Source organism: Hippocampus guttulatus, chromosome 6 (assembly GCF_054856545.1).
Source record: "Hippocampus guttulatus isolate MCC_2025c chromosome 6, RoL_Hgut_1.0, whole genome shotgun sequence".
In the NCBI taxonomy this organism is placed as follows: domain Eukaryota; kingdom Metazoa; phylum Chordata; class Actinopteri; order Syngnathiformes; family Syngnathidae; genus Hippocampus; species Hippocampus guttulatus.
The window spans coordinates 25,449,085-25,477,044 of record NC_141266.1 but is presented as its reverse complement, the minus strand read 5'-3'; the positions used below and the strand labels follow the sequence as shown (position 1 = coordinate 25,477,044).

The 27,960-nt window shown below is 53.5% G+C and overlaps 2 protein-coding genes across 4 annotated transcripts; both read right to left on the bottom strand.

Moving 5' to 3' along the window:
* Positions 1 to 507: 507 nt before the first annotated feature.
* Positions 508 to 7,943, bottom strand: mnmip1 (manchette microtubule inner protein 1). 2 transcript variants are annotated; one of them, XM_086113764.1, is made up of 18 exons: positions 7,626 to 7,943; positions 7,400 to 7,499; positions 6,684 to 6,841; positions 6,552 to 6,609; positions 6,379 to 6,488; positions 6,084 to 6,174; positions 5,742 to 5,803; positions 5,626 to 5,665; positions 5,042 to 5,136; positions 4,869 to 4,970; positions 4,287 to 4,338; positions 3,663 to 3,710; positions 3,474 to 3,591; positions 2,827 to 2,992; positions 2,511 to 2,567; positions 2,266 to 2,432; positions 1,866 to 1,929; positions 508 to 1,778 (listed from the first exon to the last, which is right to left on the bottom strand). In XM_086113764.1, exons 2-18 carry the CDS (start codon positions 7,401 to 7,403, stop codon positions 1,746 to 1,748), a joined length of 1,425 nt encoding a protein of 474 aa, XP_085969890.1. In that variant the 5' UTR covers positions 7,404 to 7,499; positions 7,626 to 7,943; the 3' UTR covers positions 508 to 1,745. The 2 variants fall into 2 exon arrangements, with proteins under 2 accessions (XP_085969890.1, XP_085969891.1); XM_086113765.1 differs by lacking the exons at positions 3,663 to 3,710; positions 7,626 to 7,943 and having other exon boundaries at positions 7,400 to 7,598.
* A 1,279-nt stretch (positions 7,944 to 9,222) lies between these two features.
* On the bottom strand, positions 9,223 to 20,680 carry thrap3a (thyroid hormone receptor associated protein 3a). Of its 2 annotated transcripts, XM_086114412.1 has the most exons (11): positions 20,522 to 20,680; positions 15,385 to 15,548; positions 12,866 to 13,720; positions 12,179 to 12,769; positions 11,926 to 12,098; positions 11,403 to 11,514; positions 11,143 to 11,227; positions 10,568 to 10,734; positions 10,337 to 10,493; positions 9,914 to 10,039; positions 9,223 to 9,832 (listed from the first exon to the last, which is right to left on the bottom strand). In XM_086114412.1, exons 2-11 carry the CDS (start codon positions 15,519 to 15,521, stop codon positions 9,623 to 9,625), a joined length of 2,613 nt encoding a protein of 870 aa, XP_085970538.1. In that variant the 5' UTR covers positions 15,522 to 15,548; positions 20,522 to 20,680; the 3' UTR covers positions 9,223 to 9,622. The 2 variants fall into 2 exon arrangements, with proteins under 2 accessions (XP_085970538.1, XP_085970539.1); XM_086114413.1 differs by lacking the exons at positions 15,385 to 15,548; positions 20,522 to 20,680 and adding an exon at positions 15,082 to 15,203.
* Positions 20,681 to 27,960: the final 7,280 nt, after the last annotated feature.

Here is a 27,960-nt window from a genome sequence, read left to right as displayed (position 1 = left end):
TTTCAGGCTAAAAAGGCCTTACTATACTATGTCGTTTTTTTTGGGCTAAGAACGCCTTACTATACTATGTCGGGGTTTTTTCGGCTAAAAACGCCTTACTACACATGGTCGTTTTTTCGGCTAAAAAAGCCTTACTATACATGGTCATTTTTTTTCGGCTAAAAACGCCTTACTATACATCTCTGGTGTCAAAATCATTTCACATGGTGGGCCACATACGGCCTCGGTAGATGTCAAGTGGGCCGGACCAATAAAATGATACCATACTTTGCTATAAACAACCAATACAATGTATTTCCTTTGTTTTGGTATAAAGAAGCACAAGAACATTTGGAAAATGTGACATTTCATGAACGTATCTTTTACAAAACATTTCATGAAGCACCTTACATTTCCTTCAACAAATGTGCCATTTACTTTTATCATTCACATATATGCATTGCAACTGATCCCATTGATCGTACAAACTTTTACAAGTAATTGGTATTGAAAAATATAGTAATGCACTTTCTGATTAAGCAAGATTTATTAAGAAAGAAAATTTTAAACCATTTACACGTGCATATAAAATCGAAATGTAATCCCTGCCTACACCTTACAAACTACGGTGTAGGCAGGTGTTTATTCGTATAGGTACGCGAAGGCAAATCGTGAAACTGGGCAAAAGGGGACCAAGGGCCATTTTGCATCTCGCTCCGAGGCAGCAAGATTAAGGCAACGAACACGGCAACACTTCCTGCCGTCGCTCTTATTTTGAAGCGCATTCAAAGAGCTTCCGGTGACCGACCTGGTCGTCTGACGCGATAGCGGCAGTGGGGAGGGAGACTTTGGCTTCGTGCGTTGTTTCCGTTACGAGGAACATGCTCGTCATCGTCATAAGACATTTTATTGATCTGCGCCTTTCAAAACACGAACAAAACAATAAAAGCGCAGATAAAACTATCAATAATAAAAGAAGAGATGAATTTAAACGGAGTGTGCGATTTCGAAAAGGTGGGTCTTGGAGATGGGATTTGAATGTGGGAAGAGATTCAACATAACGGATGTCGGGTGGAAGCGAGTTCCAGCGTTTGGGGGCAGAGCGGCCGAACGCTCTGCACCCCAAAGCAAATCATGCAAAATGCCGCCAACTGCGTTTCAAAACGCACGCCTTTTTGGAGTAGATTCGCGATGGAGCAAACGATCCTAAAAGTAGCAGTCACAAAAACAAAACAAAACAAAAAAAAAATAACGGAATCTTTTAATAGCCCAATGCCTCCCCCACGTGGAGATTAGGAGAATGGCACCCTAGGACAAAGGAGAACAAAACTATGAACAGAATGCAAAAAAATACATTTTCTCCTCTGTTCAGCCGCATTCCCATCTAATTGCATCATGTTACACAACAAAAGCCAGGACACCGATATCAGTGATAGACAACAAAAAGATGTCAAACTGTCTTTTACCCTCCTGCGTGTTTCTCACTCACAAGGGTCAATGTGACCCGACTTGCATCGAATCATCCCCCCCTCCCAAAAATTCTCACACAGTGCATATTCTCTTCTCGTCGATTATTTCAACAAAAAAGGGGAAAATAAAACAGAAACGAGAGCGAGCCTGGCAGAAGAAACGTATCTTTGTTTGGCCCTTCACATTTGCGCACGGATCAATTTATGGCGCGACATGTCAGGAGGTTTCATGTGGTCCTTGCGAGCCAGCTTGTTTGCAGTCCAGGGGCTTGCGGCGTGATCCGTTGCGCTTTGAGATTAATGATTCATCCTCAACACGTGGACTTCTTCCTGCATGGAAAAAAAGAATTACACACACACACACAGGGAGGCTCAGTGGTGTTTTGAAACACGAGTAATACGCTCGGCTCGTCTGACCTGCAGCGTCTGTCGTTTGTTTCTCTCGGCCCGCAGTTCCTCCTTCACTTCCTGCATGTCGTGTCTGATCAAACACACGCGCGCACGGAAACATTTAGTCCCGCTAGTCCCTTTGGTGCTACGACTTCTATTGCAACAAATGCGCATTACAGAGGACATACGAGTCGACCCCACGCACACACGCACGCACACACGCACGGCTCTCTTTCCACCGGCGAAAGCGAAACAAAACGGAGGTCAGTGGCAATCAAGAAAAAGGACTGCGCGGAAGCTACGCGTTGACTTTGGAGTCCGACGTTAGCTACCCGCCGCTTTGGGGAGGTCCAAAGCGGCGGTTTCGGCGTGGCCGAAACGGCTGGTCGCGCGGCGGACTTCGACGCGGGTCATCTGCGGCGCTCACTCGTGTCGCGCCCGCAGGAGCTCCAGAGCCGCGCGCAGATCCTTGACTTCCGCCCGCAGGCCCTCCAGCGTCGGCTCGTCTTTCTGGGCCGGCGGGGCCCGGGGGGGCGCCGGTCGCAGCGGAGGCGGCGTCTTCGCTCGCGGGTCCGCCTTGAGATGCTCCGCGCGCTGCTTTCAAAACAAATCAAATCAAAACGTCCTTCGGCGCGCCGCGCTCGAAATCGCGCGGCGCTTCGGACGTCGCACCTTTTGCCAGCCCGTTTGGCCCTTCTTGGTCACTTCTGCTTCAGAGTCGTTGGCATTCTGTCAAGAGAATTCAGCGATTAGCCACCCCGGGTTGAGGCTTTTCAGTCGCACTGTTTTTGCGCTCGCTTCCGTCTTTGTTATTCATTTCTTGTTTTCTTGTTTGCCGTCGTCCGAATGATTTTTGCCGGGAGCGTCATTAAAAGGGAGGCGGCGCCCGCCCGGTCGTCGCCACGACAACAACGCGATGAACTTTGCGGTCGAGCCAAGACTCGCCGTTCGATCGCTTGTCCAACGGCAGCGCTTTTCTTTTCGCTACCTGCGCTCCGACGGCCGCGCCCGAGGGGGGTCTCCGAGGGGGGGGCTTGGCTCGGTCGGCCGTCGGGCGGTTCGGCTCGTCGCCGTCCGGGTCCGCCCCGTCGAAACGATCGCCGTCTTTATCCTCGGGGGATTTCGGCGGGGGCGGCGACACTTCGCCGTCGGCCCTGCGAGAGGAAAACGGGCGTGATCATCTTTTTCGGCCGGCCCGGCTTTTCCGGCGACGCAACGTTGTGGCTTGCGCTTTTGGGGCGGAGGCGAGCGCTTCGCGAGAGATCTGAAATCACGGCTGGACCCCCGGCCGTCATTTGCGAAGGCGAGCCGGCACGAAGCGGAGAAATGGACGCCGTCGTTTGCCCGTGCGGTGACCCATCACGCTTCAAGTTTTTGCAGCTTTGGTCTTCTACGTTTTTTTTTTGGGGCGGAAACGTGCAACGTTTGATGCGGAGGCTGTGGGAGAGAAGGTCTCCCCGCACGTCGAAAAAAGAGGCTTCGCACGTGCCCACTTTAACAATTGGTGCCCGGCGCGACATCGACCGAGGAGAGCACGACAGCGGCCTGGACCGGGTCGGGGAACCTCATTTTGAAGCTTTCCCGATTCGGTCGGCCGTTTGTTTGGGGGGGGTTTCGACATCGGCAACGTCTCACTTGAGTAAAGCCTTGCCGGCTTTGTCTTTGACTTGAGCGGAGGCGTGTTTGTTGATGCCGGGGAGCTTGATTTTGGTCGGAGGGTGGCTCCGCAAATCCTTCAGCTCCGGTTTGTCATCTGCCAAGAAACAACACGAAATCTGGTTTCTTGGGCCTCGGCGTGTGCGCCAAGTGCGCTCTCGATCCTACCTTTGCTTTTCGTCGGGGCGACTCTGTCCATGGCTGGGCTTTCCTTTTCTAGAAAACGCATGCGCATCTCTTACGGGATTGATTAGCGGCGGCGGCGGCGGTATATGCGGAGCGATAATAGCCAATTGGATGCCCCCCAGCCCATCTTTTCACTAACTCCTGTGAACGGAGGAGTAAACGCTTCCCTACAAAAATAGCAATGGAACATACACAATTTACAAAAATTGTAAAAAGTGTATATTGCATTATTCCAGAATTTGTTTTTTATTTTCAATCACTCAAAATGTTCAGAGGCATCTGTGCTATCCATACATATATCGTTTTTATTCATGTTTGGGGATTTTTTTGCCCTCTATGGACAATAAAAGCAGTACTGTGCTATGACACTTCAAAGAAATATATATTGGAAGATGTCATATCACACAATTAGAGCCTCGCTGAGCGCACGTCAAGCCCAACGATAACAGAAGCGCCCCCCCCCCCCCCCTCCCGTTTCCTCGCAAGACTCCCAAAGCACGTCGCACAAGCTCTCGCTCGCCACCGTCAAGCGCGGCGGACGGGATTCGGGTCGCCGCTTTCCGGCCCGTGGCAGAAACTCCCTTGGAGAGTTTGTCAAGGGCGTACCTGAGGCTTCCTTGTTGAGGGCGCGCGCCGGCGGGAGGCTCTTGTTGCCGGCCTGGAGAACACGCGCAGACAAAAAGCAAACGGACACTTTTTAGGGGGGGTGGGGGCCGTACACACTCTTTACACAGAGGGAGGAATTCCCCAGAAGTCACCGCCTCCGGCGGCGGGTTCCATCCAAACGACGACAAGAAAGGAGATGCGCAAAGGTCGTGGTGGCAATTTCGAGCGCTTCCCGGGCGTCCTCCGCACATTCCCAAACTAGGCCGAGGATAAATCGTTGAAGCGCACTCGGGATCTTTGTTGCGCGCAAATGAGCCGTCGAGAGGCTTTTCATGACCACGGCGACCGGGGACAGGAAAAACCAAGGCCGAGTGAGTCCCCGCCCACGTTACGGTCGCCTCCGTTCATGTTTTGAACCAAGGGTGAGGGCCAAATAACTTTTCCCTTCTCTGACAGGGGGGGGGGGTCATATGACGAATGGCCCGGCCCCGTTCAGATGAGCGGCGAAAACGATAAGAAAGAAAGGCTCTCGGCCTGCGGGCCGCCGGCGTCGGGCCTTCCTCGGCGGGTCCGTCGGCTCACCTTCAGATTGTCCACGGGCGGGATCACCATGACAAAGTTGTCGGGGAAGAATCCGCAGCGGCCGTTGAGCTCGCCCTCCCACCAGCCGTCGTCTTCGGTTTCCTACGGACGCGCGGCAAAGTGGCATGGATCGGCCGCCCCTTACGGGACAAGCGTCGGCAGAGAAAAGGAACCTTTCTCAGGATGACGACCACGTCCCCGATCTTCAAATCCAGCTCGTCCTCCGCTTTGGCCTTGTAGTCGAACATGACTTGACAGCACTCCACCACTGAGGAAAGACGACAAATGTCTGCGGGACTTCCGGCGAGCGACGATTGTCGTGCTCATCAGGCGAGCGCCAAGGCTGCGGAATCTCAAGCGAGATGTCTGCGCTTTCAATTCGCACGCCAGCGTCGCGCCGGGAAAACCCCTGAGCTCTCAAAGTCAACATCGTCAAATGCGCTGCGCGTATCGCAACGAATGCAGCGGTGGAATTTTTGCCCAGCACTTGTTGACCGGTCGCGAGGCTGCGAACAAGACCCGTCCGTCTGCTTTCAGAAACTCCGTCGGCTAATCGCTTCAAGGGAAAGTCGACCCGGAGCCGCGATCGGTCGTCAGCCTGAGCGACCGCGAGGGTGTTTTCGGCCCCCCCCCCCCAACCTAACGCAACATGAACCATAACGGCGCGTCTCGCCCGGTGGGGCCACGCCCAACATTTTCTCGGGGTCGCCCCCCCCTTTAGGTGAGAAGTGCCGGCGCTTGCGCGGGCGTCACCTACCGTTTTTGGCTTTGCTGCGCACCGTCGCTCTCTGAGAGATCTGCAAAAGAGCCAAAAAGACGATCATGGGCGCGATGGCCGCGGCGTGCCGGGCTTTGGTGATGGCAGGACTCCACCTCTTTACTGAAGACCGCATCGCTGAGCTTGGGTCTGGCCTTGCTGTCGTTGTGTTTGCCGTCTGTCGAGACAAAATCAGCTCATCGCGTTCAGAGACATCTTCGGGAATTTCCCGCGGGTTTTTTGGGCCATTTTCCCGCGGGTGGCTGCAACTGCCGTCGCCAGCCAATTTCTTGGAACTTTTGTCCCCCGCGAGACGACGGGGTCACCAGTCCCATTTTTGCCAGGATCGCAGACGCTGGCGACGTTTCGGATGTTTTAAGAGCCGGGGGAGGCGTTCGGTTGCGCGGAAAGTATGAAAATGAGAAAGGATCCGAGCTCAAAGTGGCCGGCGGACGCACCTTTGGGGGCGACGAAGATCTCTCGGACAAAGTTGGACGGGAAGGCCCCCACGCTGCCGTTTTTGAGGCCCATCCACCAGCCGTCTTCAATCTAGAGCGTCGAAGAGGCTTCAGAAAGGCGTCGCAGCTGGCGCGAGCCGCCGGAGCCGCGGTCCGCGTCGCAGGAAAGCCTCGCGGCCTCGCTCCCGTCACGAGCCGCCGTAGCCAAACGGTAACTCTCGGCGCAGCAAACTCCAGCGCGTTCCCCCGACGGAGGGACGGAGCGGACGGCTGCCGCGCCACTGCGAAAGCTCACCTCGCTGAGGATTTCCACCGTCTCCCCGACGACCAGGGGCAGCTCGTCCTCGTTGACGGGGCTGTAGGCGAACACCGCCTCGCACGTCCTGGCTCGTTTCATCCTCTTGGCTGGGGAGAGCAAAGTTTAGGGGCGACGAGCGCGGCGGATTTCCCGAGGACCGAGGCGCCTACTCGTTCGGATGCTTCTGGGCTCCCGCTTGCTGTTCCCCGTCAAGTAAACGGGCACCTCCTGGAAAGACCGCCCGAAACACGTGAGCGAAGGCGGAGCGGGCCGCGCCGCCTCGCGCCGGCAGCCAAACGGACCTTGACAAAGTTGGCCGGGAAGATGCCCCGCTCGCCTCGCAGCTCGCCCTCCAGCCAGCCGTCCTCGCCGGCCTTGGTGACATTCTTGACCACGTCCCCCATTCGCACCGTAATCTCGTCCCCCATGGTGCCCTCGAAGTTGATCAGCACCAGAACCTCTGCGGCACAACGGGGGGGGGCGACGAATCATACGTACAAAATTTGAGGGAAATGTGAAGATGAATGCTCCACTGACAGCTGAACTTCATGCGACCCGCGCTAAATGATAGAATACACATTGGCGGCCATTTGATATTTCGGTCTATGTTGCCGCAATGGTGTCAAAGTCGAGGCCCGGGGGCCGGGGACGGCCGGCCGCGTCATTTGATGTGACACGCGAAAACAAATCGCGTGCGTCGACTTGCTAAAATCCCCAAAAAATCACCTTGAGATTTTGCGCGAATCGTGTTCCCACTCACTCAACAAACTTTGAGAGCCGTCTGATTTCAAAAGGAGTAATCCATCAACGTGTTGTGTACAAATCCTAATCTGATGAGACGATGAAACCTTGATTTGGTTTCAGAGTCCCAACGCCCCGCGAGGGAAGGCGTCAACTCCGGCGACAAAAAACTGTTTTCTGGCGACAAAAAACAGTTTGCCCCCCACCCCCTCCCGCGTCTTGAGCTTCCTCGCAAAACAGACGCAAAAAGTCGACTTGGCGTGTGGGCTCCACTCACCCATCGCGTCCGACTTGGGTCTTCCGCGGTCCGAAATCCGCGACGTCGTCTGCGACCTTCTTCCTACTCGTCAAACGGGAACCTTCGGCGTTCCCCGAGGCTTGTCGCGGCAAGTCGAAAGCGAGGAGGGGACGAGGGAGAGCCGGAAGGAAGGAAGGTGGGAGGAGGAAAAACAGGTGAGGCCGGTTTGCAAAAGGCGCAGCTGAGCCAAGTGTTTCTTTCCCACCTGCTCGCGGCGAGATGAGCCAACGACACAAGAATTCAGTCGCTTGCTGCCAACGTCACCGCGAGTCTCGGTCTTGCCTTTGTGGGAGGAGTCGGTGCACCTTCTTGTTGTTGTTGTTGGGAAAGAACAAAACTACTCGAGACAACCCCGAAAAGCAGAACTGGAAGACGAGAAGCGGAGTCGCGTCCTCGTCACGCAGGCGAGGAAGGCGGCCGGGGAGACGGAAACGCGTCCAATTGCTCCGCGTCGCTTGCGTCTTTCCGTGTGACTCATCAGTCGAGAGTTCGCACACTTGCCTTGGGCACGATGCAAAAGCAACAACGTGTCATTGGAATGTGAAACTTTCGCGGACTTTCCTTCCGCAGTCACTCCCGCCGTACAACACGTAGGAGACCGTTTATCTCCTTCGCTTGACGTTCTGTTTGCTTCCATTCTTTTCGCTTTTCTGAGTGTCCGTCAAGTCATCATCATACCCGTCAACTCGTACGGTTTAGCCAGAGTTCATACGGATTTTGTGGTGAATCTTACGTATAATGGCCGTATGGCACAAATCATACGGATTCTGAACATTTCCGTTAGTTTTTTTTTTTCGCCCCCCCTAACAGATAGTTGCGTTTGCTTTTGCCCAGAATGGTGCTCGTCTACTCGAATGCTTTCGTTTGCGGTAACTTTCCAGTAAATCACGTGCTTCCTAGTTGAAAACAGCAGAGTATTCATTGCATACTTCGGCCAGACATTGTATTATGGAGATCTACAATAAATATCATTGAAAATTTCGTGGGTTTTTTTCTGCCGTTATTTTGACATATAAAATGCTTTGGTATGTTAGAAGGATTTTTTTTTTTGCTCTTTATAAGGATTTCTTTGGGTAGTTTATACAGGTTGGCGCTCCGAAAAGTTGACAGGTATGCATCATGTAATTGACGGCGGCCCTAAAACGTCTCGAGTTGGACGGCGGCCGAGAAGGCGCCTCGTCTGTATTTGCTTGGGCGTTAAACAAATGAATAAAGCGCAGATTTGAAAAAGCTCTGTTTGCTTGGGAGCTGCGACGAACAAATGGGCGCCGAATGTTTTGAAGGCGCCAGTCATTCGTTCCGCCACACTCGACTTCCGATTGTCCCGGAAATGTGGGCTGCCAGCGGCACCGTCGGGATAAGGCGTCGCGTGAAGCAAAACTGGAAAAAGGAAGCAAGCGGCAGGAAACCACTTCTTTCAAGAAGGCTCGCAAAACAAAAATGCCAATTCCGTGGTAAAAATGGAATCTTCGCACAATGAGAAATTTGTAAAGATGCAAAAAGGGGGAGCGGCTTCGCCACGCGCGAATCCGGTTGAAGGAAGGTCAAAATCCAATCGTATATGCAAACGCACGCGTGTTTTGCCGATATCTAAAGCTCCTCCCCACAACAACAGAAATTCCAAATGAGAAGAGTGTCCTCAAAGTCCAGGAAGTTTGCTTGATGCCCGGCTACTGTCAACCCGACAGACGAGCTGACTTTTTGATGAGCCGTGACTGGCCGTTCGCTTTGTCCGACGCAGGCCACCGAGTCGCCTCGAATACCCGAAGGAGCTGTGACACAACCGCCACGACAAAAAAACATGCAGTGTCTTACAATTTAATCATCGTTCAAGGCACGAATGGGTTGGCTTTTTTTTTTCTTTTTCTTTTTCATCCCAACGAGAACAAGAAGAAGCAGTTTTTTCCCCCCCCTCACTTGGCTAAAGTCTTTTGGTTTTAAAAGGCTGGTGGACATTTGAAAAGTTCAAGGCACAAACAATGTTTTTTTTGTAGGGGGGGGGGGTTCTCTCCAGACACTCCAAAAAAATCCAGCAGTCATTTCGTAAAGCATAACTAGAAGCGCCCGGGAAGCAACGTGAAACAACAGCACGCCGCCGTGTTTGCGAGCGTCCAGCGAGAGCGAGTCTCATCTTCAATCGGACGCAAAGAGCTGCGGAATCTGCGCTCGTCCGAGACTCCGGCGGACGCGCACGCAATGGCGTCAGGCGTTTGCGTCTTTCTGGTCCCGTTGGGCGGGGTCGCGCCGCGTGCCGCTTTTCTCTCCGTCGAGCGGGAAGCGATCTCGGGCCCGCGCGTCGGGCCCCCAGGCGTCGGCTTTCCGGATGATCAACAAGGGCCGTCCGCCGCCCGCTCGCCCTTCTGGCTCGTCCGTCCGCTCGGCGCTTTCCGGCCGGCCGTCTGCGTCGCGGCGCTGGCTCGGCGGGACGGAAAGACACTCCTTGTTCAATTGTCAAGAGAACGGAGGCGAAGGCGGGGGAGAAAGACGTCCTACCGAGTAGTACGTTCCGCTCTTTGGAGCGCATTCCTCATTTTGGGGGGCCACCGCCACCGCCGCGCCCGGATCGCAGTCGCCCCGGTAGTCGGCCCTCCTCCAGCCCCTCGCGCTAAATCGTACTCGCTACAGCAGAAAGGCACTTTCTCAAGCGCCAAGTCGTGGGCTTGGCCCCCCCGGGGCGGCCAATGAATCCACCGCATTGATTACTGCGTACTGCACATATATCGGGGTCGCACGACTTTGCGCAGGAGGAGTAAAAAAGGATCTATCTCGGGAATACTTGAACTCTGCACCTTTGCCCCCGACGGAGCCGCCCCGACTCTCCCTTGAGGTGGCGGGTTGGAAAATGGGGTGGGTGGGCGGGTTCTATCATTGCGCAGCCCGAGTTATCGCAGCAGACAACTTCCAGAGGGAACTTACACATTGGCTCCAGCGCGTTTCTTTCTCCGCGGGCGTCTCGGTCCAAGCGAGCCGAGCCCCGTTCAAGACGTCCTTCGCGAGCTCGGCCTCGGGCGCCTCGTCCACGTGGGACTTTGAGGAGGACGAGCTGGAGCGGGAGAACTTGCTCTCGCTGATCCTACGGCGGGGGGGTCACATACGCGTTCCGGCAGCATCCCGCAATTTTGGTGGCAAATCTGGCACGTACTGTACCTGGATCTCTTGGAAAAGGTTTCCTCCGATCGGCCTCGAGCGGGGTCCGGCGAACGGGCCGAGCCCCCGTCCTGATGGGAATCTCTTCCGCCGCTCGAATACTTCTTACGGCGTTCGATATCCAAGCGCAGATCCATCAGGTCGCCCTCGCTTTTGTCCCCGACGTCCTGAACAATGCGCAAAAGAACAAAGCGTCGCGGGGGCGGCCTTGGGGACGACGAGCGCGCGGCGAGCGGGCGAGTCGGCGCGTAAACGAAACCCAACTGCGCATGGCAACGAGAGCGAGGGGACGGGACGAGCAAGAGCCAATCCGACTCAAATCGCTCGTCAGTTTGGCTTCTTTTTGCACCTTTTCACCGTTTGGATACTTACGACGACAGTTGGTCCCTTGGGGCGGAGCGGCGTCCGCGTTTTGACTTTGGTCTGATTGGTGAGCCGCAGGCGCCGACATAATAACCGACTCACGACAGAAAGTCCAAGTGCCACATCCGCGACATTCATTCCGCGAGAGGCGTCCGGCCGGCTCGCCGCTGCGCCGTTTGCTTTACGGGTCATGGCGCAAAATATCGGGTCACCTTGTCGGCGCCGTCCTCTGAGCTTTTCATTGCCTCAAAAACCTTTGAGTGTTTCTTAAAAGCGCTTGGCGAGACGTCGATTCTCCTGCAAGGGAGCACACGGCGACAGCGGTTACGACGGGGGGGGGGGCGGCGCGCTCCGTCCGCCGCGCCGAGCTACGAATGAAGAACTGACCTTTGCCCGCAAAGAAAACAAACAAGAGTGCAGGTGGGACGGCGGAGAGAATTGCCCGCGGGCTCACCGGTGAGGGCGACTCTACCTGTGAATCTGCGGGCTCTTTCTGGCCTTGGCGCTCTCCCTCTCCGCAGCTTGTCTTTGGTAGATGGTGAATCGCTCGTTCAGAGTCATTCGGGGAGGCGCAAAGTGCTGGCCTGGGTGAAAAATGCAAAGAGCTTATTCTTGCTCCTTTGCCATTCCGTCCTATGCGCAAAATAGGCCCAGTTCTCGGCGCGGGTCGCCGTTTCCATTCGCTAACTTCATTTATTTTGAGACCAACGCTTCCCGTCTAGCGAAGATTCGGGTAACGCGGCCGCCGTTGGAATGCATCCGTCCGTTGTCTGAAGCGATTGACACCCGCAACCGGGCGCCAGTCTATCGAAGGTCACGCTCGTTTGGAAGTTGGGGAATTTGCGGCTTGGCCTCAGCTATCGACCGCGGTTACGCGTCGGGAGCTCTCACGCGCGACGGCCACGGCGCAAAAAGAAGGCATTTGACAGGTCCCGGTGGAAAGTTGCGTTCGCGCGACGTGACCAGACCGTTCGAGACGGCGGTTCGACACTCACCTCTGACGTGGTGCAGGATGGCCACGACGTGCTGCGCAAACAGCTCGGAGGGAGTCCTCCGCATCGCGGCGCTTTGGAGGTGTTGAAAGACGGAGCGGAACTCCCGGCCCCTCTTTGAGCATCGCGCCAGGTCCTGAGAGAACTGGCGCTCCTGAGCCAAGGTCTCGGAAGCGCTGAACGCCGTAACAGTGAGTCAAATCCCCCCCCCCCCGCGCGGCGAGCCGAGTCTCCGAACGAGAAAAGGAGAACTTACCCCATCGAGCCGTCTCCGAGGAAATCCATTCCGACGTTGACCTCGGGCTCAGGTTTTCTCAGAGACAACGGCGGAGGGTCCGCATCCGCCGAGGCGTCGGAGCTCCGCCGAGGCGGCGGCGCGAGAGACGGCGCCGAGGGAGGTTCGGCCGCCGCGCCGGGTCGGCGGTCCAGTTCTTCAAAGGACATTTCCCGCCGAGCCGCAGCGGCCGATGTACGAGCGGCGTACCTCTCCTCTCCGAGGGCGTCGTCGGCTTCACCGTCGGCTCCCCGCGAGGAGGCCGGACGTCGCCGCCCGTCAAACGGCTCCCCGGACCAACGCGCGGCCTTTGGAGCGGGCCGGTCCGGGCCCCCGTCGTTGAGTGATTTGGGGCGAGCCTCGAGGAGCGGCTCCTCGTCCGCCTCGTGGGACGGAGGAGGCGAATCCATGTGTAAGTGGTTCAACATGACTTTGCCGTCGGGCCCTTCGGTGCGGCGCTTTGGCGGCGGCGGCGCGGCGCTCGCGTGGGCTTGATCTTCCTCCGCGCTCTTTGCCCCCGTGCTGCCGTTTTCCCAAGCGGGTTTAGCTTTTCTCACGTGCTCCTTCAGAAACCTGAACCGAGGTCGCACGCACAACAACCAAATCAAAAAAGAGAGAGGGCAGAGCTAGCGCGCAAGTAGAGAAGCGATGACTGAAAACGGGTCTTACTTTCTGAAGGCGGCCGAGATGGCCATTTTATCCCCGTCCGGGAATTCCTCGCTCTTGAATATGTCGAGGCTGCAAAGCATTTGGTCGAGCGCTTCCTGTGACAAGATATTGGTACGGGGTGCGCTACAGACCGCCCGCCAAGAGGGGGCACCGCCCTTGTTGGTGTCATTCGGGGCAGCCTGGTGGGAGTTTGGGAAGCTCTGAACATCGACGGCGGGAGTTTCTGGACCGGCGTTCTTTGGACTGCTGTTGCATTCCACCGGGACCGTGCAGCCCCCCTCATTTTGACCTTCTTGCGCACGGATCGCCTCCAATCGCTCCACATCCGCCCCGTCTTTCTGGGCCTCCTCGGAGGCCGAAAGCTCCTCTTTTACAGGGTTGCAACTCTGATTCGCCGCCAAAGGGACTTTTGGAGAAGAGCCGTGAGAGGAAGCGTTTGAATGCAGAGATTGCCTGGACGACGGAGAAAGGGATCGCTCGGAGTGGCGGGAGTGTCCGGGAGGAGGAGGAGGAGGGGGGCTTGCGGAGAATTTCTGGGGCTGGTGTTGCTGGTGTCGCCCTTGGGGCTGGTGTTGGTGCTGTTGCTTTTGCTGCTTGTGTGGGTTCTGCCGGTCATTTTTCCAGTGGTTACGGACGTTGTTGTTGTGATTGTAGCCTCTCCCGCCGCCGCCGCCGCCGCCACGCTGGTATCGCCCGCGGGAGAAGTAGCCCCGTCCTCTGCCTCGGAAGTTGTACGGCCTCCGGAAGCCGCGGTGGTAGCCCCGGAACTCGCGGCTGTTTTGGTATTTCTTTTCGCGGTTATAAAGTGGCGACTGAGATCTTGAACGGGACCGCGATCGAGACCGGGACCTAGAGCTAGAAGGGTGAGAGAAAGAAAAAAAAAAAAATCACATTTCCAGCCTGGTTTTGCTCCCTACACCTTGGTGTTTGTTTTTTGTTTTCACACACAAGTATCTGTACTTCTACTAAAACACAGCATGTGAGTACTTTTGTCACCTCTGGATTTGGGTTACCGGACAATATACTAGATCAGGGGTGGGCAAACTTTTTGGCTGGGGGGCCGCATTGACTTTTAAAATTTGACAGAAGGGCCAGGTCAGCACGAGCTATGGTACATTAAAAAAAAAAGAACTGCATTTGTTGACAGTCCATATCAAACATCAACAGAACAAAAGCATGAAAGTACGGTATTAATATACTTTTTAAAAATGACGACAGTGTTGTTGATGACCTATTTTAGCCTGTGCATCTCTGCAGATGGGTTGTGATCAGACCGGTAGAAGTAGAGCGATACAGAGGTACTAGATTGCCCCGCCCCCCCCCCCGTGTTCCGCAACTTCAAGTCAATGCGCCACCTGGCGGTGAAATGCCTGTCATTACAAGTCCAATTGAAATGAATGCAAGCATTCACATCGAACCTTAATTGCGGACCGACCTTCGGCGGGCCGGAATTAAAAAGACCAACGGGCCGGATTCGGCCCGCGGGCCGCAGTTTGCCCACCCCCACGTACTAGATGAAGCGCAGCCGTGCTGTCCGAGTGACCCAGCCGAGGCTTTTGTTTCAAGTCGAGCTTCTGCCAGATTCACATTTCTTTTTTCATTTGAAATCTCCTCCAAAGTACTTCTCCTCAAGCACTCGCTAACAGAGCCCTCGTCTCCTTGATTGGCCGTCATTCCATTCCAGCGTACAGGACGGCAACGGGATATTTTGATCCAAAAAAAAAAGCCACAGGGGATGTCCTTACGTCTGTGCGGGACTTCTTGCCGTTGATGCAGAAAAGATGAAGGCCTACCAAGGTATAGTGACACAATGCTTCCACACGGTGGCTCCGGCGCTCCTCTTTTGCGCACGAATGGAACCTCAACATCAAATATGCACTCGTCTGCAAATGATGAGCATGAGTCCACGCTGTTAGCTCTCGAGCGTGTGTGTGTGCCGGGCACATTTTGGGACCGCTCCCTGTTCCATGCGATGTGACGGATGTTTGACACCCGGTGTGGGCAGGAACATCTTGTCCTCGTTGCCCCTCGCATCTTTTACAAGGCAAAGTACACTCCTTGCACCATGGATGGAAACGTTCGAGGTCTTGAGCTGGACAAAGCACCCGGGTCTACCGAAACCAAGGCGCCCAGCCAACGGCAACAACAACAAAAAAAAAAGACATCAAAGGAGACGTGACAGACGTGCAGAAATGCGAAGAAAGAAAACCACTCACCGCGTCCTTTTTTTCATTGGAATACCGAGCGATTCACGAGGCGCTGCGCCGAGCCGCTCCGCACGCCGAATGGCAGCGCTATGCGCTTACTGCGTCACACGGCCCAAACAGAGGAGGAGGGCTCTACTCAAATCCCGTTTGACTCTACGCGTGCCGGCCCGGTAATGAGGGCGGCCCGATTGGCGGGGAGACCATTAACGGCAAAATCAATTGGGAAAAGAGATTTCACACGTCATCAGCCTAAGGCAGAAACACCACAAAGACTTTCTTTTTCTTTTTTTTTTTTAAATGGGTGAACTCTACCTGTAACGATGTCTCCTGGAGCGGGATCGCGACTGGCTTCTTTGAGACCGCGAGGTGGACCGGGACCCGGAGCGCGATCGTGACCGGGACCTGGAGTGACTCCGAGACCGAGAGGCTGATCTCGTGGCTCTGGACATCCCTGCTGGCAGGCCAGGCGCTTCACACTTTTAGAGAGCAAAACAAGTATTCCATTCCGGTCAGAAGTTTCAAAAGAAGCAGGAGGAGGAGGAGGACAATTAGCACAAAGCTAATGACAGCAACAGAACATCCCGAAGGGGTCGACGGGCATTTTGGCGAGATCAGAGAATCATCAGAGAGAAAACAGTCCCGGTTCAAAAAAACCAAAAGAGTTGAAAGAAAACAACGAGAGGATCGGAGCTGCTTCGGAGGAGGGTGGAAGTCGTGTTGGGCATCAAACACATGCTGCTTTTATTTTGTCGCCGCTCCTCATTTGCATAGAGGGCGGACTCCGCTCGGTCATCCGACGAGCGCTCTGGCGCTCGCCATTGTCTCGGCTGCAGAAAATTGCACTGTAATTTACACCAAGTCGAAAGAGTGAAGTTGGTCTTTGCGCAAGCCATCATTCTGGGCTCTCATCTCTTTGTCAAATCTGAAGATAGGAACCGCGAGGCTCCCAAACATTGACTTGGCTGGACCATGTGAAGTTCATACCAGTTGAGCCCGACCGGAGAATATTTGCTTGCGTTTCTGACCCGCTATTCATTTGAACCAAGACCAGATTGAAAACGCTGCCGTCCAAAGTGTTGTTGTTGTTTTGTTTTGGGGGGGGTTTTAGGCCACCGTAAGGCGATGGGATCTGCAATGGCGGTCTCTTGTCGAGCTGTCCGAAGACAACGCGCACATTTTCGCTGCATTGGCGGCGGCTGTCGGGCATCCGCGAGGGATCAAATCGCCCGGTGGACTTTGGATAGAAGGAAAGCGACTGACCGCATAGGACGGGGATTTGAAAAGTGGCGCACGCGATCACATCGGTGTGTGTCCTCGCTACTATTTTGGAAAGTATGAAAAGCGATCCGTCTGCCCGGCCCGGCCCCTCCCTTTTGCTCTTCTCTCATAAGCGCTCCGAGCACGCCGCTCTCCCTGTTCCTGCCACTTTGTTGTCATTGGCTTGCAGGGTGCAATTTCCCGAAGGCTCCGGCCTCAACCGAGCGGCCACCGAGCTTAGCGGGCGTATTTCAAGAGCGCGCCGTTCACATGGGCTCCTTTGGGGAGTGAAACGGCGCGCCGTTTTTCCTCTCGACATCTCTTGGGAGATGTTCAGTTGCATGACAGCGGTTGAAAAGCAAGCGTCACAATTAGCTTCCTCTCTCAAATGGCCCGCCGGCCGCAGTCGGGGCCCTTTCTTCCAAGCCGCCACATTGAGCAGCGGTTGGCACCGTCGCCTCACGGCAAGAAAGTTACGATTTCAAATCTGCGTCAGCGGTGGCTTTTCTGTCTCCGGCCGGGTTCCGCCTCTTCGCTTCTGACAACATGCACGTTTTGCGAGAATGGCGCCACCCTATCAGCTCTGGCATCTGTCCGCCGTGTACCCTTTCACGCGGCTTGTAAAAGTCTTCATTTTCCGGCTTTTTCTCCTTTTTGTGTGCAGACACAAAATGCTGGAACGGGGAGGGGGGGGGGGGGGGTCGTACCATGGATATATTCCTACACACGTATCGCACCTTCCGAGCTGAAGTGATGGCCTGTGCTCCATTAGGACCTTTCCCCCTGCATTTTCAGTATCTTTCTGGTACCGACATGGAAGCGAAGGGGGCCGGAGGGTGTCGACACCCCGTGAATATTCCATTTCCCGAAGTAACATTCGAGCCGTAACAAAGTCCGGAGGTGTACCCGTGAAGAACCGGAGTATCGCGGGCCTGGAACTGGGACGTGAAGGTTTGGATTGGCCTTCGGGTCACTGGACTCCAAGATTGTTTCTTAACTCATTCGGTAGCAGCCAATTCTGGACCAAGTCTGAAAAGACGTTTAAAAACGTCTTTGGGAGTGAATGAGTTAATAGCCTCGATTTCGCAAAGGGGCGGGACGGGGGCGTATTCAGTACCTGCCGAAGATCCACCAACCTCTCGGAACTTGCTTGTAGCGGCCGCATTTGCGGTTTGAAGCACCAAAGACTTAAGACGATGCACAATGTGTAGCGTACTCGCTCAAAACATCCCACCGTTGAAAGCTCGCTTCCAGAGTCCTGCCATCTGTTTCGATGGTCTCAATTGATAACCACGTGCAGCTGTTCCTCCGGATTCCGTCGGCAGCCTAATGGCCGAGATCTTAGCCGCTTCGGGGAGCCTGTGGCGCGTCGAAGCTTTTAATCAGTCAACGCCGGATTTGCTCACAAACGCGTCCCGATACGACACTTGTGAATGGATTCCCGACAACAAGAGTGACCGCATTCAAGGCCTCGCGTTTTCTCAACCTGACGACACTCACGGTAGCACGAATAAATAAGCGAGCGGAAGAAAAAGTTCCGGAGTACCCTTTTTTTCCACGATGGAAACGGAAGCTACGCGTTTCATGAACAGGGTCGGAATTAGATGATGCGTACGTACAGGCGCAATTGGACCTTTTTCGAACAGGTGGCCTTCTCGGAACTATTTCCTGGAAATAAACTACGGCGGTTCCGCACGCACTCGCGTGTTACGTCGCCGTTGACTGGAACGGGACTTCATTGTAAAGCCGGGCCTAAGACATTGCCGATCTAAACAGTCCCGACATAGACAAACACCATAACAGCTGCCGTTTAATTTCACCTAATCAACAATGGACCTGTAACTTGATACGCAGCTCTAAGTGGCCGAGAGCAGAGAGTCCGCTGCCTTCAAGGTCTAGCTGGCTTTGGCCGGGATGCCGCGGCGGGCAGCTGGAATTACATTTGCCATCCTAATGTTCCCTCGAGCCCGGCGCGTCCATTCGAGCGGTCTCGGCTTGGGTGAAAAGCAACGGCACTTCCGCTCCCCTGTCAAGACACGACGAGGCGGTCAGGACAGACAACGGGGCCTCCGACAAAGATAAGCCACGCGGCTTCCCGCTCGCCTTATTAAACGAAAACAAGGGCTTCGCTTCAGTCTGACCCTTTGTCCAATTCCAAGAGCTGGTGGGAGCGGCCGCGTCGCAACGCGCTTCTTTGTTGAAGCCGATCGCAACGCCGCCGCCGTCGAGAAACCCTCGGCCAAATGAAATGTCGTCGCCCGTGATTTCGCCTCGCATCCCATTCCAGCCGTAACGCTCCGATTGGGCACCCACCGCGATGTGGGCGCGACACGTAAAGGGCGACCGAGTGCCGTGATCATCAATCAGATCATCAGCAAGCTCTGCGGAAGCCTGACATTGAACCTGTTCATTTGAATCGGGTGCGTTGCAACGGGGAGACTCGGAAAACATGCGGGACGGCGGCCCTCCGGGACCTGACTTTGACATCTATGATCTAGGCAATTCAAAATGTTTCTTTTTTTTTTGGGTGCCGGGGGGGGGTCTCATGGTAACAGCCGGGGTTATATGCATGCCAGGCCGGAAGGGAACCAATGACTAAAACTGTCTTTCAAATAGCGACGGTCACGTTTCAGACAGTGGAGTCCGGCCATCTTTTGAAAGCGACTCCTGATCTTTGCACAGACCTGATGATGATGATGATGACAGGTCACGGGCAGAGAAACTCAGGACATCATTTAGAATGACTTCTTTACAAAACGAGACAAATACTTGTGTGATTTTCCATTTCCCGCGTGGGCAGGCACTCCAAAAGCATTCGCTTCAAAAGTCACAGTCCGTCCCCGACCGGGGATTTTGAATTTCAGCGAGTTAGGCGCGCGCGCCTTCTTGTTTGGATTTACGTTGACAGTTGCCGACTCGGTTAAACGAACGCCACTGAGGCCCCGCGGCGCTATTTTTGCGTCATGACGGCAACACAACGGGACGACTGTGAGAGGCTTCGTCGTTCACTGGAACTTTCTGCCACGTCCGAGTTTGATTTCGTTTTTTTCTGTCCACGATGGGTTGTAAGACATCGAGTGTCGTGGCGTTCGCGTTTCCTCTCCTAAACGATGAGCTCAATGTTACAGACTCACAGGCTTTTATGTTTATCCTTTCATCCGGCGCAACGGGACACCGGAGCAAATTGAACGCACATTCATATACCACAAGTCTGGCAGCGCTATGTCTTATCATGGTGGATTTGCATGTGCGTGTTCTCATGGACAGCTGGTGGTTATCAAAGCAGATCAAATTGAATCCTGCATCGCAACAGCAAACTTCCCGAGTGACTAACAAAAACCTGGAGCGTTTGTAGCCGGCTAGCAAGCTCTCTACTTTCAAAATAATGCATCTTAAAATAAACAAATAAATGTAGCTTGGAATGAAAGATCTTCAGATGAACTATTGCGCACTCAAAAAGCCAAAAGTATGCAACCAAAACTCTACTCGCTACATTTTTTTCAAAACTACGGAAAAACTGGAATGGTCTAAACCACAGGTGTCAAACCAAAGGCCCGGGGGCCAGATGCGGCCCGCAGCCTCGTGTTATGTGGTCCAAGAAAGCAAATCATCTGCGTCGACTTCCATGGTCCTTGCTAAAATCCAAAATGGCGAAATGTCAAATTGCCATGTGTAGTAAAGGACGTTGAAATTTAGCAATCATTTTGTTAGCTTGTTAACACTCCCTTGAACAAACTATTAAAGTTGACAAACGAGCCATCCATCAATGTGGAGAATAATGACAGTAAGACAGTGGACAATAAGACCTAATTGACCCCCCCCCCCCCTCAAAAAAAAAAAAAAAGAATGAAAATAAAAAAATAAAACAATGAAGCGAGCCACGGGATGCGCATCAAAGATTGCTGTATTCATTTTTCCTGACTAGCTCTCCACGAGCAGGGTCTGCGGACCCCTTTTCCGTTCGCCGCCCACCTTTTGCGAACAACACCGCTGCAGCGAGTGCCAAAAGTCACTTGGAGCTCGTCCTCCCGCCTCCACACTACCAAGGGGAAACGCACCCGGCCCCGCTTCATCAATGATTTTTCCCTCTCCGCTAATTGCCTGCTCACACGTCGCTGACCGCAGCGTGCCGAACACGTCCTGCTACGTCATCGGGATGCTTGCGAGAAGGAGCAACCGGTGAGTCACTTACCGCTCAACTTTTTTCCTCTTTTGTTGTTGCCGTTGACGTCGACTCCTGTTTGGCAGCACCGGAAAGCCTCAAACGGTGTCCGGCTGCGGTGCTCCTTGCGTGCGCGCGAACTGCCGGCGCGACTGGCTCACTTATGGCAGCGAGCTCGTGCATGCGCACGTGTCCGACAGAGGAGACGGGGGAGGGGCACGCCTTGGTCTTTTTTTCTTTTTTTTTTCTTTTTTTTACTGTGCGCGTGCGCACATCGCTGTCAAAAAAAAGACAGTGATTGAAATATATACTGCATGGATATGAAATTACATTCCAATCAAAAATAGCCATGTCCAAAACTATATACCTCATCCAATACACGTTTATGTTCACAGCAGCCGCAGCGTCAACAAAGCGGTTGACGCAACATTTAACAGAACACAATCACAAAAAGAAAACCTTCGCTTGAGTCACTGTCTGCGGATCACTAAGGCATTACAAAATGCCTACAAAAAAGAAATGCCGAGAAGTTGCGAGACTGAGAAATGAAGAAATAAATCAGCTCATGATATGAGGACATGTGTAACTTGATCAAAATATAAATAAGCGCAATATCTTTTGTGAATAAAACGTTTTTTTTAAAGCACAACTTCAGACAAAGACACCAAAAACACCAGGGGGGAAAAGTACACAACGAATCAAAATCGAGATCATCGCATAAAAAAAGAAGAACTGAACTTGGTTGTGTCAAACGACCGCAAGAAACCGATTGCTTCGCAGCCTCTCGAACTGAGCCGCAGCCATCTTGAATGGAATCGTAATCCCGCTCTATCAAACTGCGATTGACCGGCGACCAGTCCAGACTGCAAGAATGGGGAATTGGGAAGGTTATTTGCAGCGATGGCTGTTTGAAAGTGCTCTATAAATACAGTCGAGTTGAGTTATTTCACACAGTCAGTGACAAATACGGTCACCCCAAGTGCAACTTGCGATGAGGCAACTCCGTCTTCCCTGAGCGAGCGCCGCCAGCCTCCGAGCCAGTCAGACCGCATCGCTCGCCACGCGACAGGCTCGACAATAAGGCGCGACGGGCACCGCTAACAAAGTTACCTGGAGAGAACGTGGTCAAGTCGTCGCCGCCGCTGGGTTGAGCGCTCCGGAGCGGATCGAAAGCGCGGCCGTCATCGAAAAGTTATCGTGTGCCGTGTGAGCAAATGCTTTTGCGTATTGGTCGCTTTTCCTCCCTTGGAAAAAATAGGAATAGAATTTGCAACTTGCCCAGTTCATATACTTTCTCGTATAATGTCAAAAATAAAAATAAACATACTTACGATTGTTAGGCGCCCCGGTTCTGGCTAACTGCGCCAGCGAATAAGGTCGCTCTGCAACGTCCCGACTGGAATGGAGAAGGGAATCTTTGACAAGATGGGCAAACAATCGCAAGGAGCTGAAATTCGATGGGAGGACGATTCTCAACAAGAGTCGCTTTTCAATTCCCATTCCTTACCGGAGTATGCACCTCCTCTGGCCCAAAGTCAGCTCATTTCGGCTCTGGCTCGATAAGCGCTCTAGAAAACGGATGGATGGTTGCACTTTTCCCATGCCGGGAAGCCACCGTTGCATGAGGAAGCGGCGGTTTCAGTTGAAACTTGAGTCGTTCAAGGCCTCCCTCCGACGAGATTTTCGAAAAACACGTCTGTGTTCGTCGTTAAACAGTCCCCATATTGACACTGACACATTTTATAAAGTGCGGCAGCTTATCAGTTGACGGCTAAATGGAGGCCGAGAACGCTTGCGTTGTTTCAGCGTTTGATAGAGTCCGCGCGATGTTTTTTTCCCTCAGAGCCGGCTTCTTATCTTGTCATCGTCTTGGCTCATTTGCTTCTGCGTTGGCCAGTCAAATTGCAATGTTCCTCTGATTGTTGATGTGATGTCTAGACTACCCGGTGGCTAACACGATGGCCCGACTGCAGCGACGCTAATCCTCCATTCCTAATGGGACCTGACAGTTTATGAACCATGCCATTGTGGGCCGCTGAAAAGTTCTTCTTGACGTGCAATGAACAATTCGGTACAGTTGTTACATTTCCTTGGCCTCAAACTCTGCCATGATTTGGTTGCCATTGCGGATGATCGTCGAACTCGTAGGCCTTGCCGATCCGTAGTCGCGGTTGAGCTTCGTCTGTCGAAAGTCAGAAACAATTTCGGCCTTTGCGAAGAGCCAGATTTGCTCCCGTTGACCGGACGCTGTTTGACCAGACGCGCCGTGCCACCGCGAGTCCAACGACGTGCGAGACGATCGGTAGCGTGGCTAAGTGACGGAGGGCCATCCCGCGCGGTACATTTTGTTGCGAAGCAAGGTCGCGGGGGCAGTTCGCTTCCCACGGTTCATAGTAATGACGGCCTTTTTACACTATTTGGTGGGGGAAATCCGGCCGGGCCGTTAAAATGACCTTTACGTTGTAAAGGTGTTCACTGTAAGCAAAATCAGCAAATGATTTTAGTGGACTCTGGACTTTGAAATGTGAACGTTATCGGGGTGAAAACTTTGTCAACGGCGTACGTTGAAAAGAGGTTCGACTGTAAGCTGAAAGGGACAACGTCCGGGTATTTCGTGCATTCTTGATTTATTCCTACTTTCACTTGGAACACTACTTGGCCCGCGACTTTTTCCACGAGATCGCAAGGACGTAAGAACGGACGAGAACGCAAATTGAGAAACGGCTCGCGTATGAGGGCAGTCGGAAGGTCGACTTTAGCTCCGTGCTACTTCCGCAGAAGCAGCTAGCTAGCAACAGGCTTGGCTGGTTACTTACTGGTGCACCAAAACACGTTGCGCAGACCCTCCTAAGTCAACAATCATTCACTCTGTGACGACAACGAAGCTACATTTCCGACAAGTATCGTATACAGGAAGGCATGGCGAGTAAAGACGGAGAGCCGTGCTAAATGCTACACTAACCTAAGTAAGAACGACACGGCTGGTGCGTTTAACACCGCACATACGTGCTTAAGACGTCTGGCTAGAACCGGGTTAGCGTCCAACTTTGAAGAACAAACTAGTAGGACAACAAATACATTTCTGGACTATGGAGAGAAAATCATACACGCTAAATTAAACCAGAATTGGAGAAGACTCAACTTCCGTCGCGGACATGGACGGATGGCCCCTTGCCGCTAAAGCCGGAGGGCGGCCATCTTACGTTGCCACCGGTACTCACAACACTTTCAAATGAAGTCATTGATATGAAGAACTGCACCACAATAAAAAAATGATCGAGCCTTGGAATGATTTTTGGGTCTTGGCTTGTGGCAGCCTAAAAACCACCAGTTTCTCGTATGCCAACATTTAAAGTCTGATTTGGAGAAGAAAAAACCCCCATCTATTATGATTAGCTCGTTTAGCATTTTCTTGTCAGTCAGTAAGCAGCAAAACTACGTGTAAATGTTATTTTCACAGCATCAAAGTTGAGCTAGATCATACACAACAAGATGCGACGGTGTCATTTTCTTTCATCAACGGCTGTGCTCTAAAACAAAGTAAAACCTAACAGCTTGTTGTTAACTATATTTCAAGGTCTGCTTTTTTATGTAACTTTAGCACAAGAGATGAAGAGTAGAAGTACTTTTACCGAGTATCTGCAGTTGTACACCGTAAGTACATAGCGTGAGTCCATCGAGCACCTCCGCTTCGAAGTAATACTACTGCCGTTGCAACAACAGAATGGTGTCCAAGCAGCTAAGGGCTTGTACGGAGCCTGCAGAGAGCAGAACCGATGTGGCACCGTGGTAAATCCTTCCCTTTTATGTCAAAGTACCTCTCTGTTTTAGAGCATCTGGTTGTCGTTACCGCTTGTAAATATCCAAGCATCTCCTACCGGCTGTACCGTGAATCATCGTTTCGTCCGAAGAAAAGAGTCGATTGTTTCAAAAGGGCACTTTAATTGTTGTTGCTTTATGGGTAAAAAGAAGGAAAAAAACCCCCCCCAACAACTTAAAGCTTCCTTTTAGTTTAGACTGTGCGCCTGTTTTGCTCAGCAGGGTACGCGTCAAGTCAAGTCACGTTTCTTTCTATCGCCCTTCATCACAAACAGTCTCAAAGGGCTTCACATGCCCACAGTTGACTAATATTTGCGACATGCCCTGACTTTAAGCCCCAGGAGGGCAGGGGAAAAACTCCAAAAAGCCCATCTGGGGAAAAATGAGAAGCCTTGAGAAGGGCCCGCACGTGGAAGGGTGACCAGGCTGCAATGGATGCCAAGCGGGCCACATTTGACACAAACCTGATGGTTAGAATGATGTCAAAGTCCAAGGAACCAGATGAAAACGCCTCCGGGCCCGGTTGGCCAACAAAGAAATCTTCCGAGCGGTCGAGCGGCTCTTCTCCCCGCTCAAATCACGATCGCGTCCGCGTCGATGGGCGCGGAATCCGTTGGGCGCCATTCAACTGGGTCGCCGTCTCCGAAGCCACCTCCATCTTCCCCATCCCGTAGCGCGGCCGCGACCGGCGGGTCATCCGACACCTGTCAAAATGCAAGATGGAAGCTCCGGAGGGCCCCGGTGACCGCACGCACCCTCGGCCGCAGTCTATTCTCACCTTCTTCTCCGTATCTCGGCCAAGGGCTTGGATGGCGCCCTCGCTGGTCAAAGCTCACGCGGATGGGAACGGCCGAGCTTGAAGCGCCGAGCCAAAACGCGGGGCCCCCGAGCCCGCCGCAGCAAGAGGCCTGGCTTGCGTCGCTGCCATTTCCCTCTTTGCTGGCGTCAGGTTGACGACAGCCTTCATCCGGCGGCGGGGCGGCGGGCCCTGCTGCTCGAGAACCTCCCAACGCCAATCGCAGGCTCATGAACCGCTCGCGCTAAGTGGGGGTCACGTAGGGCACTCTACACCTTCTGTGGCATTTTCCCCAACACGTCCCAGGTCGCGCACCCGGATCCCTTCGGCCGCTGGCGAGTCTCTCGGTTGAGATATTTAACCAGAGTGGAGACGGATGTAAAGCCCGGTTGTCCCGACTCGCTTCGGACTCCGAGGTGACGCGGACGACGTCGTTCATCCGTTTGGATGAAACGGCCTGAAACGTTGTCGTAGGCGGGGGGGCGCAAATATTTTTCGGCGTTCCCCAATTGCGCTTTTCTCGACTCCTGAATCCTTCTTAAGCAAGCTAGGCAGTAGTTCCGCGGGTGCGGACACGCAAGGAAGACCGAAAGACGCCCGCGGGAATCGGTCACTGACGTCCGCTCCCATCGCAGCCGCGTCGCTGCCATGCGACGGAGGACAACAGCTGGGGCTGGCGCTCTGCTCCCGGGCCATCTGTTACGGCGGTCGTGCCTATCCCCCACTTGTTCTCCAACAGCGTTTTGGATGTAAAAATGAAAAGACTTTTTGCTTTGCGCCGACGTGCGTTAACTCGGGCGTAGTCCTTATCTGCGGTCTACCGAGGGTAAAATTAGAGCCTGCGGAAGTCCGCTCAAGCGTCGCCGCGGGGCTGTCGGCGCTTTCGCTTACAGAGGTGGCAAAAGTAGCGACACTCTGCACTTAGGGAGAAAGACGGACAGATACTCGTGGAGCAATGGAATACGACAGACTCGGAAATGTACTCAAAACTCCATATCTATTTTTGCGCGACGGCAAGGAAGAAAAAGTCACATGCCTCCCGCGGACCGCTTTACGTTTCTCCGTGTCTCTGCCGTGCCCGTTTTATTTTCCCGGCCGAATAAATTCCTCACCATTTCGATCATCCAAAAGAGCGCCATTTGCTCCAGCAAAGAACGGGTGCTTGAAAAAATCCAATCAGGGACGCCGACATAGCATTTGGCCCGCCACCGAACCCGAGAAGAAAACCAGGAGACGAGCGGAGACAAAATGTGAAGTTAAAAAATACGAATCGCGATAATAATGTCCTTGTTTCTTGCTTTGCTTTCACCCTCCGGCGGGCCTGAAGCTGCGTGACGTGCTCGGTTTCTGGCCGGTCGCAAAACACGTGCGCGCACTAAAGTCGCTCTCGCCTGCCAAGATGCCCTCGGCCAGCTAAATCAAAGAGGTGCTTCGACTTTTTACGGCCAAGCGGCTGTGGGATTGCTGCAAGTTGACACCCTTCATCGAAGTGACACTGCGTACGCTCACGTTGCGACTTTTCAGGTCTTCGCGCTAACTTGTCGAAATGTCATCCCGCTGGCACATCAGCTCTCCGACGCCTCAAACCTCATCGCAAGATGCGACCTCAGCTTCTCATACTATCCAGCCAACGTCTTCACTCACTGAAACGTTTCGACAAAGCCTTCGGATTTTGGAAAATTAGCTCAGCGCCAAAGAGTCGGGGCTCTTTTGGGAACGTGTCTGTGATGAGCCCTGCGGAATTTAGCCCAGTTGTCACGTAGCACTTCACCTTACAGAGTCTCGAGCCAACGAGGGCGTTTGATTGGATTCACGGAAAAAAAATCGGTCCGACGCCGTCGGGCACGAGAACCGAATGGAGCCGACCCCATCTTCACCGATTGAAAATGTTGATCAAAGCTTGCCAGATTCCAAGTTTGGCCGAAATGGCGATGTAAGCTAACTCGCGCGCAAAACTCGCATAGCAGTCCGCGTACCGACTCAGTGAAAATTGTGCTCAACCACCTACGAGCTCGTTCAGTTTGGAGTTGGAGAAACAATTGCAGCGAGTGTCGGCGCAAGTTGGCTAGCCCGAGGAGCTAACGCAGCGGTCCGCAACCGCCATGCTTCCGAGTTAGCGCCGTCGCTCCTTTCTCCGGCGAGCACACCGAGATCCGCTCACGCGCGCCTCCGTCACATCTCGGCATCTGGATGTCCTCCATCAAGCATCTCCAGTGGGTCCAGAGCACCGCCGCCGTCCTCTTGAGCGGCACTCGTAAGAGACGGAGCGCATCCGCTAACTCCTGCTGTGAAGGACGACGAGTTTATTTGTCAAACGGTTGCCATATGAAACCTTTACTTTTGACTTCTTGTGAAGCCAAAGTCTTATTTGGAAGGAAAATGGAATTCAGAGGGTCAGTTTGGCATCGCGTCCCCCCCCCCTTAGTTTCCCGATGCCGTCGTTTTCTTCAAACTGACAGCAACAGACCCGCGTTGTCGCGAAGGTCGGAGGATGTCAAAAGCTCATGTTTTGGATATCGGATGGATTTATTCAGCCAAAACCTCCAAAGGGTCGTCACACTGTTGACCGTTGATCGGGCATCGTCTTGAAATGTTATGTCACGCTAATTCTCCCGGAACAAGACGCTTTTGTGCGCGCTCATCAGTCTTTGCTTTGTTTGTTCTCCTTTTGAATCGTTCCGACCCCTCTGGAAGGAATTGAAGCGAACCTTTTGTTGGGCTAAATGGAAGCAGATGCCGTCTTTGGAGGTTCACGGGGGGGCACACAACCATGACCATAGCAAAGAAAAGTCCAATCAAACAACAAAGGACTACCGCACGCACGCTGCCGCAGGGATTCAGCGGGAGGCGGCGC

What these genes read in the sequence shown, in the direction of transcription:
- mnmip1 (XM_086113764.1), bottom strand. An exon ending in TCCCGGCCAACTTTGTCAAG is followed by an intron (nt 6,610 to 6,683) that starts GTCCGTTTGGCT and finishes CGGTCTTTCCAG; the next exon opens with GAGGTGCCCGTTTACTTGAC. An exon ending in TGGTCGTCATCCTGAGAAAG is followed by an intron (nt 4,971 to 5,041) that starts GTTCCTTTTCTC and finishes GCGCGTCCGTAG; the next exon opens with GAAACCGAAGACGACGGCTG.
- thrap3a (XM_086114412.1), bottom strand. Translation starts at nt 15,521, where the DNA reads ATGTCCAGAGCCACGAGATCAGCCTCTCGGTCTCGGAGTCACTCCAGG. An exon ending in ATCTCGGCCGCCTTCAGAAA is followed by an intron (nt 12,770 to 12,865) that starts GTAAGACCCGTT and finishes ACCTCGGTTCAG; the next exon opens with GTTTCTGAAGGAGCACGTGA. An exon ending in ACCTTTTCCAAGAGATCCAG is followed by an intron (nt 10,494 to 10,567) that starts GTACAGTACGTG and finishes CCCCCGCCGTAG; the next exon opens with GATCAGCGAGAGCAAGTTCT.